We start from the raw sequence: 15,650 nt of genomic DNA on the forward strand, positions 1-15,650 counted from the left end.
GACAAAGACAATATCTCGGGTCCGCCGGAGGTTCTATTGGGTGAATATGGGGCGCGACATACAGGACTGGTGTCGGAGATGCGACGCCTGTTCTGCCAAAAAGGGACCAGCACGGAGGATGAGGGCCCCCCTTCAATTACATCAGGTGGGGGCCCCCCTTGAGCGGGTGGCTATGGATATTCTAGGACCGCTGCCCCGCACCCGCCAAGGTAATAAGTATATCCTCGTGGTAATGGACTATTTCACCAAGTGGCCGGAGGCCTACGCCCTCCCCAACCAAGAAGCAGGGGTGGTAGCGCAGGCCTTCGTGGAAGGATTTGTGTGCCGGCATGGGATTCCACAGGAGTTGCACACCGACCAGGGACGAAATTTTGAGAGCAAATTGCTAAAAGATGTGTGCAGTCTCCTGTCAATTCGGAAAACCAGAACAACGCCTTTAAGACCTCAATCTGACGGGATGGTGGAAAGATTCAATCGAACTCTAATCCAACAACTGGCACTGTTCACCGCCACCCGTCAGGATGACTGGGACGAACATCTCCCTTACTTGCTCATGGCCTACCGAACCAGCCAGCACGGGGCCACCGCATGCAGTCCAGCGTTGCTTATGTATGGGCGGGAGTTACGGGCTCCCGCCGACTTGCTATGCGGTCCCGTGCCAGACACAGTGGTTAACCCGCCGAGGGAGGGGTACGCACGTCACCTAGAGGAAGGCATGGAGCTAGTCCATGCCTTCGCCCGCCGCCAACTCCATCTGGCGGGGGAAAAGATGAAGCGCAGGTACGACGACCGGAGCCAGGGGAGTCAATACGCTCCGGGGATGAAGATTTGGTTCTTTAATCCCCGGAGGCGGAAGGGAAGGTGCCCAAAACTCACCTCCCCCTGGCAAGGCCCAGGAGTCGTCCTGTCGCAAATCTGTGACGTGGTCATTAAGATCAAAATGGGGCCACGAGCCCTCCCTCGGATCGTCCACGCCGACCGGATAAGACCTTACACCGGCGAGCAGGCGCCCCCGTGGATTGCCTCGGCTTTAGATGCCGAGGCGGGACCCAGTACCTCTGAATAAGGGGGGCTTATTAGTGCCAGAGGACTGGGGGATTGAGGAGCGATGTGCCCGGTGGGTAAGAGTGGCATCCCTGCCACCCTGCCCAAGGGGGGGCAAAGGAGCAATAGCTTATGGGGTGTATGGCAGTGAAAACTAGCCCGGGTGGGTTAGGATATGGTGTGTAGGGATCTAGCGAGGATTGACATTAGGTGACGTTAAGTTTAGTTAGTGACTGATACCTGTAGTAGGGACGCAGGTAGATTAGTGTGGATGATAATGACGAGGGAGCGCAATAGTTTAAAGGGACGACTGGGAAGCGCAAGTTTCAGAAGGGAGTAGTTAGCTGAGATGATGCCGTGTTTGTGAGAATTGAACAGGTGTGATTGCACAGGTGTGCAACTGGACAGGTGTGTGGAGCAGTGTATGAGTAGTGAGTGTGTGGATCAGCGCGAATGCGCTTGGGGAGAGAAGGGTGCAGGTGGCACCAGGTGTGAGAGCACAGGTGTGCAGGTACAGGTGTGTGGAGAGAGTTGGAGTGAGTGGTACGGAGTGGTGTGCATGGTGCGAAGGTGTGGATGGGGGAAGAGTGGACCCCTTTCACGAGTACCCGGGGCGGGTAGTGTAAGTGTTAGGTAGAGGGTGCAGGTAAATTGTGGTTGGATATTGGCATTTGTGGTGCGGTTGCAGAATGGTATTGTGGATGGGTGCATTAGTGTTGTGGAAATGGCTGGGCGTGTAGCCTGTTAGTGTGTGTAGTTGGTTGGGCACTCCACCACTGTGAGGATGTCGGCCAGGTGAGGCCGCAGGTGGGCTCTGGGAGCCGGTAGTTGTGAGTGGGTGCCTGAGGATCCCGGGTGTGGATCGGGCAGCCCAGTGCCAGAGAGGGCACGGAGTGGGGAGAGCGCCAGAGGGCCTTCCCCAGGTAGATAGGTTAGGGTAAGGAACAGGTAAGCTCGGAGGCAACTACAGTGGTGGAGGTGTGCAGGTGGGTAGACCCGCTGGGAGAGGTACACGCCACAGCCCAGAAATTGTGTGAGGGCACCGGGAGATGAATCGGGGGAGTGAGACCCCAAATTGAAGAGCACCACAGTTTGGCCAATGGGAATTGGTTTTTAGAACCCATAGTGTAAGAGGGCCAATGGTTTGGCCGGAGAAAGACCCCGGGTAGTGTAAAGTTGTTAAAGTCATTTAGGAGATAGTTAGGATTGATGACCCTGTCGCACCATACGCAGCCACTTACCTGAGGTGATGATGATGACTCCACACCTGTGTTTTCTTGGTTTGTAGCAGGAAATGAGATTGCTGTGGATTTGTGAGATGCATCACGACGTGGATGAGACATTGGGGTGATTCCATCTCTCCCTCCCTAGGAGGGACTGATGATGAATTGGTAATGGCAAATTTTGATGTTGAGTTGAAAATGGCAAATTTTGATGAGAGTTGAAAATGGCAAATTTGATTGGTTAGGAGGGAGAGAAGACGAATTTGGTTTATGGGAGGAACGGGGAAGACAGTAGGGATGTTTGTTGATTTGTAAAGTAGATGTTTATGGGTAGTGTTGTGTTTTGTGGATGCAGTAAGGGGTAAGGGAGGGGCCATGTAGGTTACCTGGTGGGGGGGGGGGCGTACGATAGGAACGTACCTGTCTCACCTGGTTCCCATGTGCCCCCAGTGTGCATCATCTTGTATTGCGTGCACTTTTGCGCCCTTACCACCTTACTCACTTGTCTGCTTCTTTTGTCTCCCACCTCCGAGGATCTGGCTTTGGGGTAGAGAGAGAGGAGAGAGAGGTGCTGGCTACGCAGTTGTGGGCCTGCACTTTCGCTGCTTGCTGCTTGGATCGATACACCATACGGACCGCAATGTTTGTGGCCACCCACAATGGACCGCAGTTCTTTTGCGGCCAAGCACCACCCGTGGAAGGACCTATGGGTCAACGTGGCACCTATGCCAAACAGGTGAACCACTAACAGTTGGCCCCCTGACGGCCGCAATATAGAAATGGACGCGGTTGGCGCCTTTCTTTATTTTTGAAAAGAAGTAAGAAGGCCAAGTGCACCACACGAAGGCAAGACCAGCAGCAGCCACACAATGATTCATAGACACTTTATTGGTGCACCGGATGGTGCTCACTGTGTGATGGGGTGGTGCTTGATGCTTGGAAGGGGTGCTCTGCACATTATTAAAGGCCGTAGGCCACAGAGCACTCGTGGGTTGGTGTATCGATGCTAGCATGCGTGCTCTCTCTATGCATAACATCTGCATGTGTTCCTCCAAAAACAGGTCCTGGATCGTAGTGTAAATATCAGCGTAGTCTTGTGTAAATAATGCTCCCTACCGGCTGTATGTTTAGTTTGAGAATTCTTTCCGGATTCGGTTATCCTGTGGGTGTGTTTCTGTGAGGAGAAGGGTGCAACGTCGCAGGGGGACATATTTACTCATTCGTGAATATCTGTAAAACTGTCGCACTCAGGGTAGAGTTAATAGTAGAGGGAACTACATTGCGTGCCACACTAAAGTAGGTAAAAATTTATCGGGTCGGGACGCCCCGAGGGTAGAGAAGGGTGCAATGTTGCGAATATGGAATTTGGCCTCCATACCCGCTTGTAAATATTCCCCTATTTTCCCCAATACTCCCCAACTATCCCCAATCCCCCATTCCCTAGTCCCATTGTCTGTAAACAACAATCAGTAGAGCCGACCTTCCCCTTTTTCCCCCATTAAATGTCGTGCCCAGGTCCACCGCACCACACGTAGACCACTTTCGGACATCTTGCTAGTTATTCTTAGTCTATGTCAGTTAAGGCCTCGTTTCCATTAATTATGACTCTTCGTTGCACCAGAATGTGATTATATGGCACCAGTAGTGAGTTTAGGACCTTTCCCATACCTCCTCCCATCTTCTTCCCCGTCTACAACAACAGAGGGGCACGGCGCTGCGCGGGGGGGAGTGTGCGTCCTCCCACCGGCTCGGTTAGCCGCCATCGACAATGCGCTCCAGACAACGCGCTCCAGACCATGCGCTCCACGGGGTTACCACAAAGGGGCTCCTTGTCAGCTCCTCGTCAAGGGCGGAGCCGGTAACCCCCCCGCACGCACCCAATGAGAAGCAACGTGCCGATTCCACGAGGCGGAGCTAACGAGCCGAGGGCGTGTCACTCCCCGCCGGATATACGCGGCCCCGCGCCGGATGTGACGTCAGATGCGCCCCCAGCTTGAGACGAAAAGACGCCACCTCGAGCGCTGTGCAACCTTCCGCATCTCTGGACTGGACCGGGTCGATCCTGCCCTGAGCCCAGGTGCACCTGGAGCCATCGACAACCGCTTTCCTGCCATCAACCCCCGTGTGAGTCAGCCTTGTCCCGTTTACCTGTCGTCTGTTGGGGTTAATATAAGGTTGTGTTTAAGTGCCTATCTTCCTTTGCTGTCCCTCTCGTCCCTGTAATCTGACCTTCCGTAACGAATATAATCTCCTCCGGAGGTCTTGAGAACTGAACCCTTGGAGTCGTGTCATTTGAAACCCAGCCGTGTGTCTGTTCCTTCATTGACCTAGCATCGCGCGACTAGTCAACGTTCGGGTATAATATCGAGTATAATCTTGTGCAGACGTGGTCATCCCAAAACCGCTCGGTGAATAACATCCAAGCCACGTCTGTAACAATATTATTCTGTTGTGTTAAGCGGGACGTGGTGATTGCTCTTCAGCAAATGTCCAAATTAATCACATCTTACATTATTTGTTCTAATAAAATAAAGCAGAAATATATTCAGGAATGGTGTATTAATCCTTTGTTTTCTGTATTTTTCAGGGTTTCCAGGATCTCGTGAAGAGGTAGGCCTGCAATGCCATCTATGTATCACATTATCTGGCATATCGTGATTTTTGAGCCTCCCCCTGTAGTATAGGGGAAGGCTTATGCCTTTTGTATGGTTTCTTTCTACAATTGGTGCTGCCAATTTTTATTGGTACCACAGACTTTATTAGGCCCTTTTGAGTAGGCTTAGTAAACCAACATTTAAAATAATGATTTTCTTTTTCTCCCTGCACTCTCAACACTCCAAATTTCCGAACTGTATTTCAGAGCCGGCAGGGACTTTCGGAACGAAATTTTGCATAAATAATGCGAATATAAAGTATGCGGAGTTGACATAATGCTTTTGACCTTGACCCGATTATAGATATTTTAACTTTTTCCACAAAACTTTGACTAAGGTTTGTCCAATCAGAACAAAATTTCACTTTCTAGATAGCCCAGAGCAAGGTGCATTTAAGCTCAATTTATATCATAACCCTCCAGGTTAAAGGTCAAGGTCTTGCACCAATTAGAAGTACTAAACCACCATTTAGGTTTTTCTCCCTTTTTATGCCATGTCCGAGCTCAATCTTGCAGCCAGCAGAGACTTTCAGAATGAAATTTTGCTGCAATAATGGGAATACAAAGTATGCAGGTCGTGATTGTTTTTTGACCTTGACATTTTAAGGTCTTTACCCAATTAGACGTTTTAAACATTTTTCATGAAAGACTTGACTAGGTTTTGTGTTATCAGAATGAAATTTTGCTGCAATAATGGGAATACAAAGTATGCAGGTCGTGATTGTTTTTTGACCTTGACATTTTAAGGTCTTTACCCAATTATAGACGTTTTAAACATTTTTCATGAAACACTTGACTTGGTTTTGTGTGATCAGAATGAAATTTTGCTGCAATAATGGGAATACAAAGTATGCGGGTCATTGTTTTGATCTTGACACAATTTTTAAGGTCATGACCCAATTATAGACATTTTTACTTTTTTCACGAAACGTTTGACTATGTTTTGTGTGATCAGAATGAAATTGCCATCTATAGATAGATTAAAGTAAGTGGCATTTATGCCAATAATTTACATCATGCCCATCCGGTTTAAAGGTCAAGGTCAAATGGCGGTTTGTAAAAAAAAAAGAATATATTTTTTGTCATCACTCAATTTTGCCAATGTGGAATCTCAAAGCCTGCTTGGCCTTCCAAGATGTTCTTACATCATAATAGTGGACCCGTACTACTGTTGTGCACCTGATATTTGTTTTGTGTTCTTGACCTACTTTTTACGGATTTCAGATCTACTTTTTTGGGATCCGGGTGCGGGAAAGAAAAGAAAGGAAAATGCAGAAAAAGCTGCCAGAAAAGGCAGAGCATGAAAGTTATTAAGGCAGCCAAGAAGGCTGCAAAGAAAGAGGTAGCAAAGGCACAGGAGGCATGTAGGAAAATGTTCGGAGAACGCTTGGATTCGAAGAGGGTCAGAGAGCGGTATTCAGGATTGCAAAGCAGATAGCGAAAGAGAGGTGTGATGTGATGGGGGTGAGTTGCTTGAAGGATGAAGTGGGAAAAATCGTTGTGGACCCAGATGGAATTAAAGGAAGATGGAAGAGATATATGGAAATGCTGTTGAATGCAGAGAATGAATGGGATGGCAACATAGAGAGTAACCCAGTTTTAGGACCGGCAGAGAAGATAACCGACAAGGAAGTTGAGGAAGCGATAAAAGCAATGAAGAGTAGCAAAGCGGGAGGGCCGACGGGAGTTGTGGGAGATATGTTGAAGGCAGCGGGAAATTGGGGTGTGAAGAGAATGACAAAGATCTGCAATCTGGTGGTGAAAGAAGGCCGCATTCCAGTGGATTGGGAACTGAGTACCCTCGTCCCTCTATACACCTGGAAAGGTGACCCTCTGGAGTGTGGCTCATACCGAGCGATAAAGTTATTGGAGCATGGAATAAAGGTATTGGAAAGGGTGTTGGAGAGGAGGATAAGGAAGAAAGTGAAGATCGACGAAATGCAGTTTGGATTTATGCCAGGAAGAGGAACGACAGATGCACTTTTCATTGTGAGGCAGTTGCAGGAGAAGTACATGGAGAAGAGGAAGAAGTTGTTTTTTGGATTTGTTGATCTGGAGAAAGCATTCGATAGGGTTCCACGCAAAGTATTGACATGGGCATTGAGGAAGTTAGGAGTGGAGGAATGGTTGATCAGAGTAGTGATGGCAATGTACAAAAGAGCGTGCACAGCTGTAAGGACGAAGGACGGGAACAGTGGTGAGTTTGAGGCGAAGGTGGGAGTGCATCAGGGGTCGGTACTAAGTCCACTACTATTTGTGGCTGTGATGGAGGTACTGGCTCAGAACGTAAAGGAGGGTTTACCGTGGGAGTTGTTGTATGCAGATGATCTGGTGTTGATTGCGGAAAGTATGGATGGACTGAAGGAAAAGATGAACAAGTGGAAGGAATGTATGGAGACAAAAGGTCTGAAGGTGAATGTCGGAAAAACGAAGGTGATGGCAAGTGGTAAAGCATGTGGTGAGGTGGAAAGAACGGGGAAGTGGCCGTGTGCTGTATGCAGGAAGGGTGTCGGAGTGAATTCCATGCAATGTACAATGTGCGCTGAGTGGGTTCATCAAAAATGTAGTGATTTGAGAGGGTCATTAACCAGTGTGGCAGCTACATTCAAGTGTAAGGTGTGCACAGAGGGAGCTGCAGATGGAGGAAATGTTGAGTTGGATCTTGGAGATGGCGTGAAGCTGGAAGGTGTGAAAACATTTTGTTACCTAGGAGACATGCTGAATGGAGAAGGTGGATCATACTCGGCAACGGTTGCTCGAGTGAGATGTGCATGGAAGTAGTTTCGGGAACTGAGTGGCGTGCTGACGAGGAGGGGAGTGTCGTTGAAGCTGAAGGGAAATGTGTATGCTGCATGTGTGAGAAGTGTTATGATTTATGGGAGTGAGACATGGGTAATGAACGTAGAACAGCAACGAAGGCTGGAAAGTTGGAAATGCGAATGGTTCGGTGGATGTGTGGAGTATCGTTGAGAGAGAGGAAGACAAATGATGAATTGCGAAAGATGATGGGAATAGAGCCTGTGATGGATGCTGTGAAGAGAAACAGGTTGAGATGGTTTGGTCATGTGTTGAGGAAGGATGAATGTGACTGGTTGAGAAGAGTGATGGAAATGAATGTAGAAGGAAGTAGAGGACGGGGAAGACCGAGAAAGACTTGGCTAAAGATGGTCGAAGAAGAAATGCGGGCAAGGGGGTTAACAAGGGGAGATGCAGAAAATAGGGCAAAATGGAGAACATTGTCATGGGGACCGCAAGGCTCACCCCCGCTCTTGCAGGGAAAATGGCCTGAAAATGCGTTGTTGTTGTTGTTGTTTTTTTGGGGATTGTTACTTGATTAATGAAAACCACCTTTTCGATCATAACTTGAATAATTTTCCTCCACTTTTCATGATGTTGTTTTATGGATAGAATGTAGATGGAGACACATTTGCTTTATTTACATTTTTTATTTCTTTATTTATTTCATGATGTTTATGTCTAAATGTTGAAGGTCAAGGTGATATAGTGGTTCAAAAGAAATATGGCCATCATTGGATCAAGGGCCAAGGATAAGGTGTGGGCAATCACCAAGGGTAAGCTCCTTGGTAAGGACATTGGTAAGGTCACCAGGGTAAGCATACCCTTGTCGTTCGCATAGTGATGGCAAATATCTGGTTTCTTTTGGTTCTTCCCTGATTCAAAGATTAAAATATTTTAATTTCTCGCCTCGAATAAGAGGAAGGGGAAACTAGGGATGAAAAAGTAATGGAGCAAAAATGAAATGGAAGCAGAGGGAAAGAAGCAAAATAACCTGCAAAAGAATGTGTGGGCTTGGGGACATTTAATCAGGATAGATGTGGCATGAGGTGATGATAAACAGTCATCTTGATGCCCTGGAAAGAAGGATGAGATTGAACAGACTAAGGAAATTGGTTCCATAGATGAGAGAAAAGAGGAACAAATGAGTGGAGGTGAGGAATGATCCTGCATTTTGGGAGTTTCACAAGAAGTTTCACCCGAAGTTTCACCAGAAGTTTCACCCGAAGTTTCAGTTGAAGTTTCACCAGAAGTTGCACTACCATATTTATGGAGATTTACTACTAGAGTCGTTCATAAAGAACTTGTATTTGATATGAAAATAAATATTTTACAAACCTTTTCTATTCCAATAACCTCTCCTACCCTACCTAAAGTAATATTTTTCCTTTTCATTCCAAGGATTCAGTTTGTGTTGGACTTTCAACACAAGAGCGTGACACCACCCACACTGCTGGACTTCTCGAAGGAGGAGAAGAGTCTGGACTCGCTCATCGAGCTGAACCACAACCTGGTGGAGACGATAACGAGTGAGTAACACAACCATGAATGTTTAGGAGAATAATGAATAAGAAAAGATAAAATGTGAGATAAGCAGTATCATATATTAAAGGTGCAAATGGTAAAGTATATCAAAGCTGTTGTAACTCTTTCCTTTCCGACATGTTTGGGGTAGCTGAAACAAATCGGTGCGAGGTAAATGGGAGGTAATGGGAGCTAATTATATTCCGTTTCCGTTACTGAAACATTGTCACAAATTATTTAATGTTTCTTAGGAGGTGTATTGGTAAGGTGTGAGGTTAGTTATTGCATGAGTCCATCTAAAATTTTATTCAGAGTTTATTGCCCATATATAAATGACGAGGTCATATTTGTGGAGGTGAAATGTTTATTTAGCTGGAGATCTCGCGAGATCTTGGAGACGGCGGCAGGGATTTTCGAAGCTCCACACGGTCTCCACGTTTTTCGAAGTTAAGTCTGTTCACAATTGTATTTTGTCGAAACTGTATTTATCTTTCGGTGTGTGAAGTTATTGTGTGCAACTTTGGTTGTTTCTCGGTGTTTATCTTTCATAAATTGATCGTCTGTTTGCCGTGTCGCGAGCAAGGCCTTGTACAGTGTGCACTGTACAACCTTGAGGCTTTGTTTTTCTCTCAGTGGTCCGTCGTTTGTGATCCAATAACTTTCGTTCTCTGTATTCCCAGGCTTTTCACCCATAGCCTACTTCCTTGTGTAAATCTCAACTCAAAAAAAAAAAAAAAAAAAAAAAAAAAACATTTCCTTCTCTGTTCTCATTCGTTTATTCATTCTTATTCGTTCGTTCGTTCTTCGACCACGTGTTTCTCCCCCATTTCCCCAGATAGTTTTCACTCATTAACCTTCAATGTTTACACTTTCCCCTCAAGTTATGTATTCCGTCATATTTTATAACACCTTTTTCTTCTTCTTCTTTAAAAGGCTGCTTTCGACTTGCTCACCAAATCAATTCATCCCAAAAAAAATATCCATCTCCTATAGTGCCTTTGTTCTACATTCCCTAAACTCTCCTGCACTCCATCCTCCATCCAGCGTCCTTAAACGTATTTTTAACTCGAAGGTCACAAGAAACTCATTTTGCAATAAATGTTCGTTTCCCATAAATCGTACACTTTCAAAAATCCAATCTCACCCCTCCCCTCCAAATCTTCCCCATAACCCCTCCCCTCCAAATCTTACCCATCACCCCTCCCCTCCAAATCTTCCCCATCACCCATCCCTTTCAAATCTCCCCCCTTGCCCCCTCCCTCCTAAACTACTCCCTCACCCCTCCCCGCCAAGACGCCCCCTCGCCCCTCCCCTCCTAGACTCCTGCCTCACCCCTCCCCTCCAAATCTCCCCCATATCCCATCCCTTTCAAATCCCTCCCCTTGTCCCTTCCCTCCCAAACTCCCCCCTCACCCCTCCCCTTCAAATCTCCCCACCCTCATTGCTTCTCAATTTCCCCCCGCTCACTCCCCCTCCTCAAAGCGTCCTCCCCGCTTCTTCCCCCTTCAAACTCTCACCTCCATCTCCCCCAACCTTCTGCCTCGCTCTTCCCCCTCCTCAAATAACACCTCATTGTGGCTCACCCAATCACCATCAAACCTTTTGTCCGCCCCATCCTTCCCTTTCTCCGAGCTATTCTGAAATCTCTGACACACCTTCAACAGCTCTCCCTACCTCTTCCACCTCTTCCACATCTTACCCTACCCCTCCTCCCCCCTGTTCTGTATCTGATGCTCCCCCTTCCTCTTCATTAACGGTATGGACCTCAAACATCCGGGGCCTTCGTTCAAACTTAACTGATCTCTCCATACAGGTTGCTTCTGTCAAACCAGACGTGATCTGCTTAACAGAAACTTTCCTCCTTTATGATGTCTCTGATTCCATAGTATCTCTCCCGGGCTACTCCCTCCTCCGGTATGATAGACCTGAGCCTTGTCCTGGAGGCGGGGTTGCTATCTTTATCAAAAACTCTCTTCCTCACTCGCCCTGCACTGCACTCTCTCCACCTCACCCCCAGGAATACCTCTGGCTACGGCTTCCCCTTCGCTCCCACCTCTTGTTCATATGTGTGTTGTACCGTCCACCAAACAGTGATGACTCCATCTACATCTCGCTGTCTGATGATATGGACCAACTTCTATCTACTCATCCCAACTCTCTCTTCCTCATATGTGGTGATTTCAACTGTCATCATGCCAGTTGGCTGGGTGTGGGTACCTCTCTCACCAGCCATGGCTCCTCAGCAAAGGACTTCTGCGACTCACTGGGACTGACACAATCTGTCAATTTCCCGACCCGGATCTCAGTCAACGGAACATCTTCTCTTCTGGACTTGGTTATGACTAACTTCCCTGAAAATGTCTGCTGCTCTTCTTCTGCTCCGATCGGATCATCTGATCATGTCCTTGTTAAAGTGGACATCTCTCTGACCATCCTCAGGGAGCCTGCTCAGCGTCGACGAGTCTGGCATTTCACTCAGGCCAACTGGCACGGTCTTCAAGCAGCCATCAATCATCTGGACTGGTCTCCCATCTCTACCACCTCTGACATCAACTCATCCTGGGAATTCTTCCAAAGTAAATTGCTCTCTCTCATGCACAGATTTATCCCATCTCGTCTTCAGTTGTCATACCCTTCCTCCCGTCCATGGTACACGGAATCTTGTGGTGAGGCTGTTGCCCAGAAACAACTTGCCTTCGTCTCCTGGAAAGCAAATCCAACGGAAGGAAATCTCATTTCCTTTCACAAAGCCCGAAACAAGTGTGTGTCCACCCTCAGGAGAGCCAGGAAACAATATCTCTCCGTTCTCAAGACCGAACTCTCTTATCTGTCTCCCTCTTCCAAATCCTGGTGGCGTCTGGTCAAATCCGTTTCTGGTGTTTGTTCCCCCTCCATCCCCTCCCTTACCTCAAACGGCTATACAGCTGACTCCGCACGTGAAAAAGCTGAATGCCTCAACTCTGTGTTTGCCTCTAAATCTTGTGTCCCAAACCCATCCCTCTCTGTACCCACCATACCCAGTCGTACCCTGCTGCTCCTGGACTCCGTGTCCTTTCCTCCTGACAAGGTGGAAAAGTTTCTGTCAACCCTCGACTCTGATTCTGCAACTGGACCCGACGGCATCAGCCCACGGGTCCTAAAATCCTGCTCTGCTGCTCTATCTCACCCTCTCGCTGTTCTCTTCACCCTCTCTTTTGCTCAAGGTCAACTGCCATCTGCTTGGAAATCAGCCAACATCACCGCTTTGCACAAAAAAGGTGCAAAAACAGATCCTAGCAACTACAGACCAATCAGCCTTCTCCCAATTATCAGCAAAGTCATGGAATCCATCATTGCTTCTGATATGAAATCTTTCCTCTTCTCCAATGGCTTGATCTCTGATCATCAATTTGGTTTCAGACCAGGTCACTCTACTCTGGACATGCTGCTTCTGCTGTCTCAACAATGGATGGAGGTCCTCAATGCCAAACAGGAAATTAGAGCTGTCTCCCTCGACATATCACGTGCCTTCGACACGGTCTGGCACCCCGCTCTGCTCACCAAACTCTCCTCCTTTGGTATCCATGGAAATCTCCACGCATGGCTGGCGGACTTCCTCTCTAGTCGTCGTCAACGTGTGGCCCTGAATGGGTTTCTCTCATCTCCTCTTCCTGTTCAGGCTGGAATTCCCCAAGGCAGTGTTCTGGGCCCCGTGCTTTTTCTGGTCTTCATCAATGATCTCTCTGACTCTCTCGAAAATCCTCTCTATCTCTTTGCTGATGACTCCACTCTCTGCCGCTCCATTCCTCTTCCCTCAGATCGGCAGTCTGCTGCCTCCTCACTCTCTGAAGACCTGGACAAAATCACAGACTGGTCAAACAAGTGGAACATGTCTTTCAATCCTGACAAATCTCACACTCTTACTATGTCTCTCCGAAAAGATCGACTGGACAACCCTCCCATCTACTTTCTCAACAATCCTCTCCAAGAAGTTCTGTCGCTCAAGATTTTGGGTCTCACTATCTGCCATGATCTTTCTTGGGAAAACCACATTTCCAAGCTGGCCTCCAAAGCCAGTCGCCGACTGGGCATCCTCCGTCGTGCGAAGTCCTTCCTCGGCACACCTGAGCTCCTCACCACATACAAGGCTTTCATCCGTAGCTCAATGGAATACTGTTCTCCCCTATGGGCCGGTGCTCCTGCCTCACACCTAGCTCGGCTTCACGCTGTTGAAACCAAAGCTTTCAGAATTATTGGAATCTCCCGCGATGAAGCTATCTCTGAGGGCCTTTCACTCACTCACCGCAGGAAGGTAGGTGGTCTTTCTGTCTTCTACCGACTCCTCTCCGGCCTTGCACCCCCAGCTCTCTCTGTGCTCTGTCCCCCAAATATTCCTACAGGTCGCACAAGATCTGCCAGCAACCCTCTGATGGTTAAACTGCCGAAATCTCGGCTCTCCGCTCACCTTCACTCTTTCATTCCTCTTTTCTCCCGCCTCTGGAACAAACTCCCTCACTCCCTTCAATCCCACTCCTCCCTCCAGGTCTTTAAAACAGCTGTTCACCACCATCTCTTATCTTCCCCCATCCAAAACCTTGATCTTTTCTACCCCCGCTAATTCACCCCAGATCCACCTTGTTTGAAATTCCAACTTCTTTCCTGGAAGTCCTGGCAGTGTCCATATGTTTTATACCTCTCCCACTGCCCCCTTCCCACGCCCCCCCCCCCAAAGCCCTCGCCCTCTCTCAGATCTCTCGATGTCTCCATGTCTCTCGGTCCCTGCTCTCAAATGTTGTGTTTGTGTCCTTCCCCCTCTCTCCCCATCTTGTCTACCGCTCCCTATGTTATATGTTTTATGTGTCGGTTTGTCTTTCTGTGTGATTAATGTTCGCTCTTTCACGAGCCTCGATATTGTATACAAAAAAAAAAAAAAAAAAAAAAAAAAAAAAAAATTCTAAAAGTTGATTTGTATAAAATGGTAACAGATTGTAATGTTGATTTTGGTCCTCAAACTGTGTATAGAAAGATCATTTCATTTCCTGAAAATGAAATTTACGTCATTTCCGTCATTTCCTGTTACTTCCGCATTTAGAATCGTCCAGCAAATGCAAGCGGCTTGATAAAGGACGGATCTCCGTGAATGTTCTCGCTCCAAGGATTTAGAAATGGGAAAGAGAAGAGAAAGAGCTGCTCACCTCCACTCATTTGTTTCTCTTTTCTCTCGCCTGTTGAATAAACTTCGCCAATCGTTTTTTTTGTGTGCATGCAGAGTCGAGGCTCGTGGAAGAGCTGGACCACATAATGGGTCAGGATGCAACAAAACAAAAGGAGCAGCCACAAGAGAAGGGGGAAATGCCAATAACAGGGCCGAGGGAGAAAGTAGACGGAGACGGACAAACAAGGGATGTGGATGACGATGAGGGCTGGGGGAGAACGCAAAGGGTAGACCAGATGGATATAGAAACAAACTTTGGGCGGATGGTGGAGGTGGGTTAACGGAGGTAGGAAAGATCATTGTTTTTGATAGGGTCGGAAGCCTCTCCTCAGTGAAAGACACATGAAAGCCCGCTTGGAGTTTGCAAAAAAGCACCTGAAGGACTCTCAGACTGAGAAACAAGATTCTGTGATCTGATGAAACCAAGATTGAACTGTTTGGCTTCCGTCTGGTTACTCTGCCATAAAGCCCAGATCGGTGGAGTGTTGCAGTGATGGTTGTCCTTATGGAAGTTTCTCCCATCTCCACACACAGCATCTCTGGAGCTCAGCCAGAGTGACCATCGGGTTCTTGGTCACCTCCCTCACCAAGGCCCTTCTCCCCCGATTGCTCAGTTTGGCCGGGCGGCTAGCTCCAGGAACAGTCCTGATTGTTCCAAACTTCTTCCAATGAAGAATTATGGAGGCCACTGTGCTCTTGGGAACCTTCAATGCAGCAGAGATTTGTTTGTAGGCTTCCCCAGATCTGTGCCTCGACACAATCCTGTCTCTGAGCTCTACAGGCAGTTCCTTCGACCTCATGGCTTGGTTTTTGCTCTGATATGCATTGTCAGCTGTGAGACCTTATATAGACAGGTGTGTGCCTTTCCAAATCATGTCCAATCAATTGAATTTACCACAGGTGGACTCCAATCAAGGTGTAGAAACATCTCAAAGATGATCAAGAGAAATGGGAGGCACCCGAGCTAAATTTCAAGTGTCATAGCAAAGGGTATGAATACTTATGTCAATGTGATATTTCAGTTTTTTCTTTTTAATAAATTTGCAAATCTTTCTAAAATCCTGTTTTCTCTTTGTCATTTTGGGGTATTGAGTGTAGATTGATGAGGGAAAAATGAATTTAAACGATTTCAGCATAAGGCTGCAACATAGCAAAATGTGAAAAAGTGAAGGGGTCTGAATACTTTCTAAATGCACTCACTATACAATATATATAT

The 15,650-nt window shown here is 47.4% G+C and overlaps 1 protein-coding gene across 2 annotated transcripts in view; it reads left to right on the forward strand.

The window, feature by feature from the left end:
* LOC144889583 (E3 ubiquitin/ISG15 ligase TRIM25-like) overlaps positions 1-15,650 on the forward strand; it is an 86,055-nt gene that overhangs the window by 42,229 nt on the left and 28,176 nt on the right. For both annotated transcript variants that reach the window (XM_078770370.1, XM_078770371.1), the window contains exons 5-6: positions 4,855-4,877; positions 9,118-9,245. In XM_078770370.1, coding sequence (XP_078626496.1) covers positions 4,855-4,877; positions 9,118-9,245 — 151 coding nt within the window. The remainder of the gene's footprint in view (positions 1-4,854; positions 4,878-9,117; positions 9,246-15,650) is intronic.

This window comes from Myxine glutinosa, chromosome 1 (genome assembly GCF_964187855.1).
Source record: "Myxine glutinosa chromosome 1, kmMyxGlut1.1, whole genome shotgun sequence".
In the NCBI taxonomy this organism is placed as follows: Eukaryota; Metazoa; Chordata; class Myxini; order Myxiniformes; family Myxinidae; genus Myxine; species Myxine glutinosa.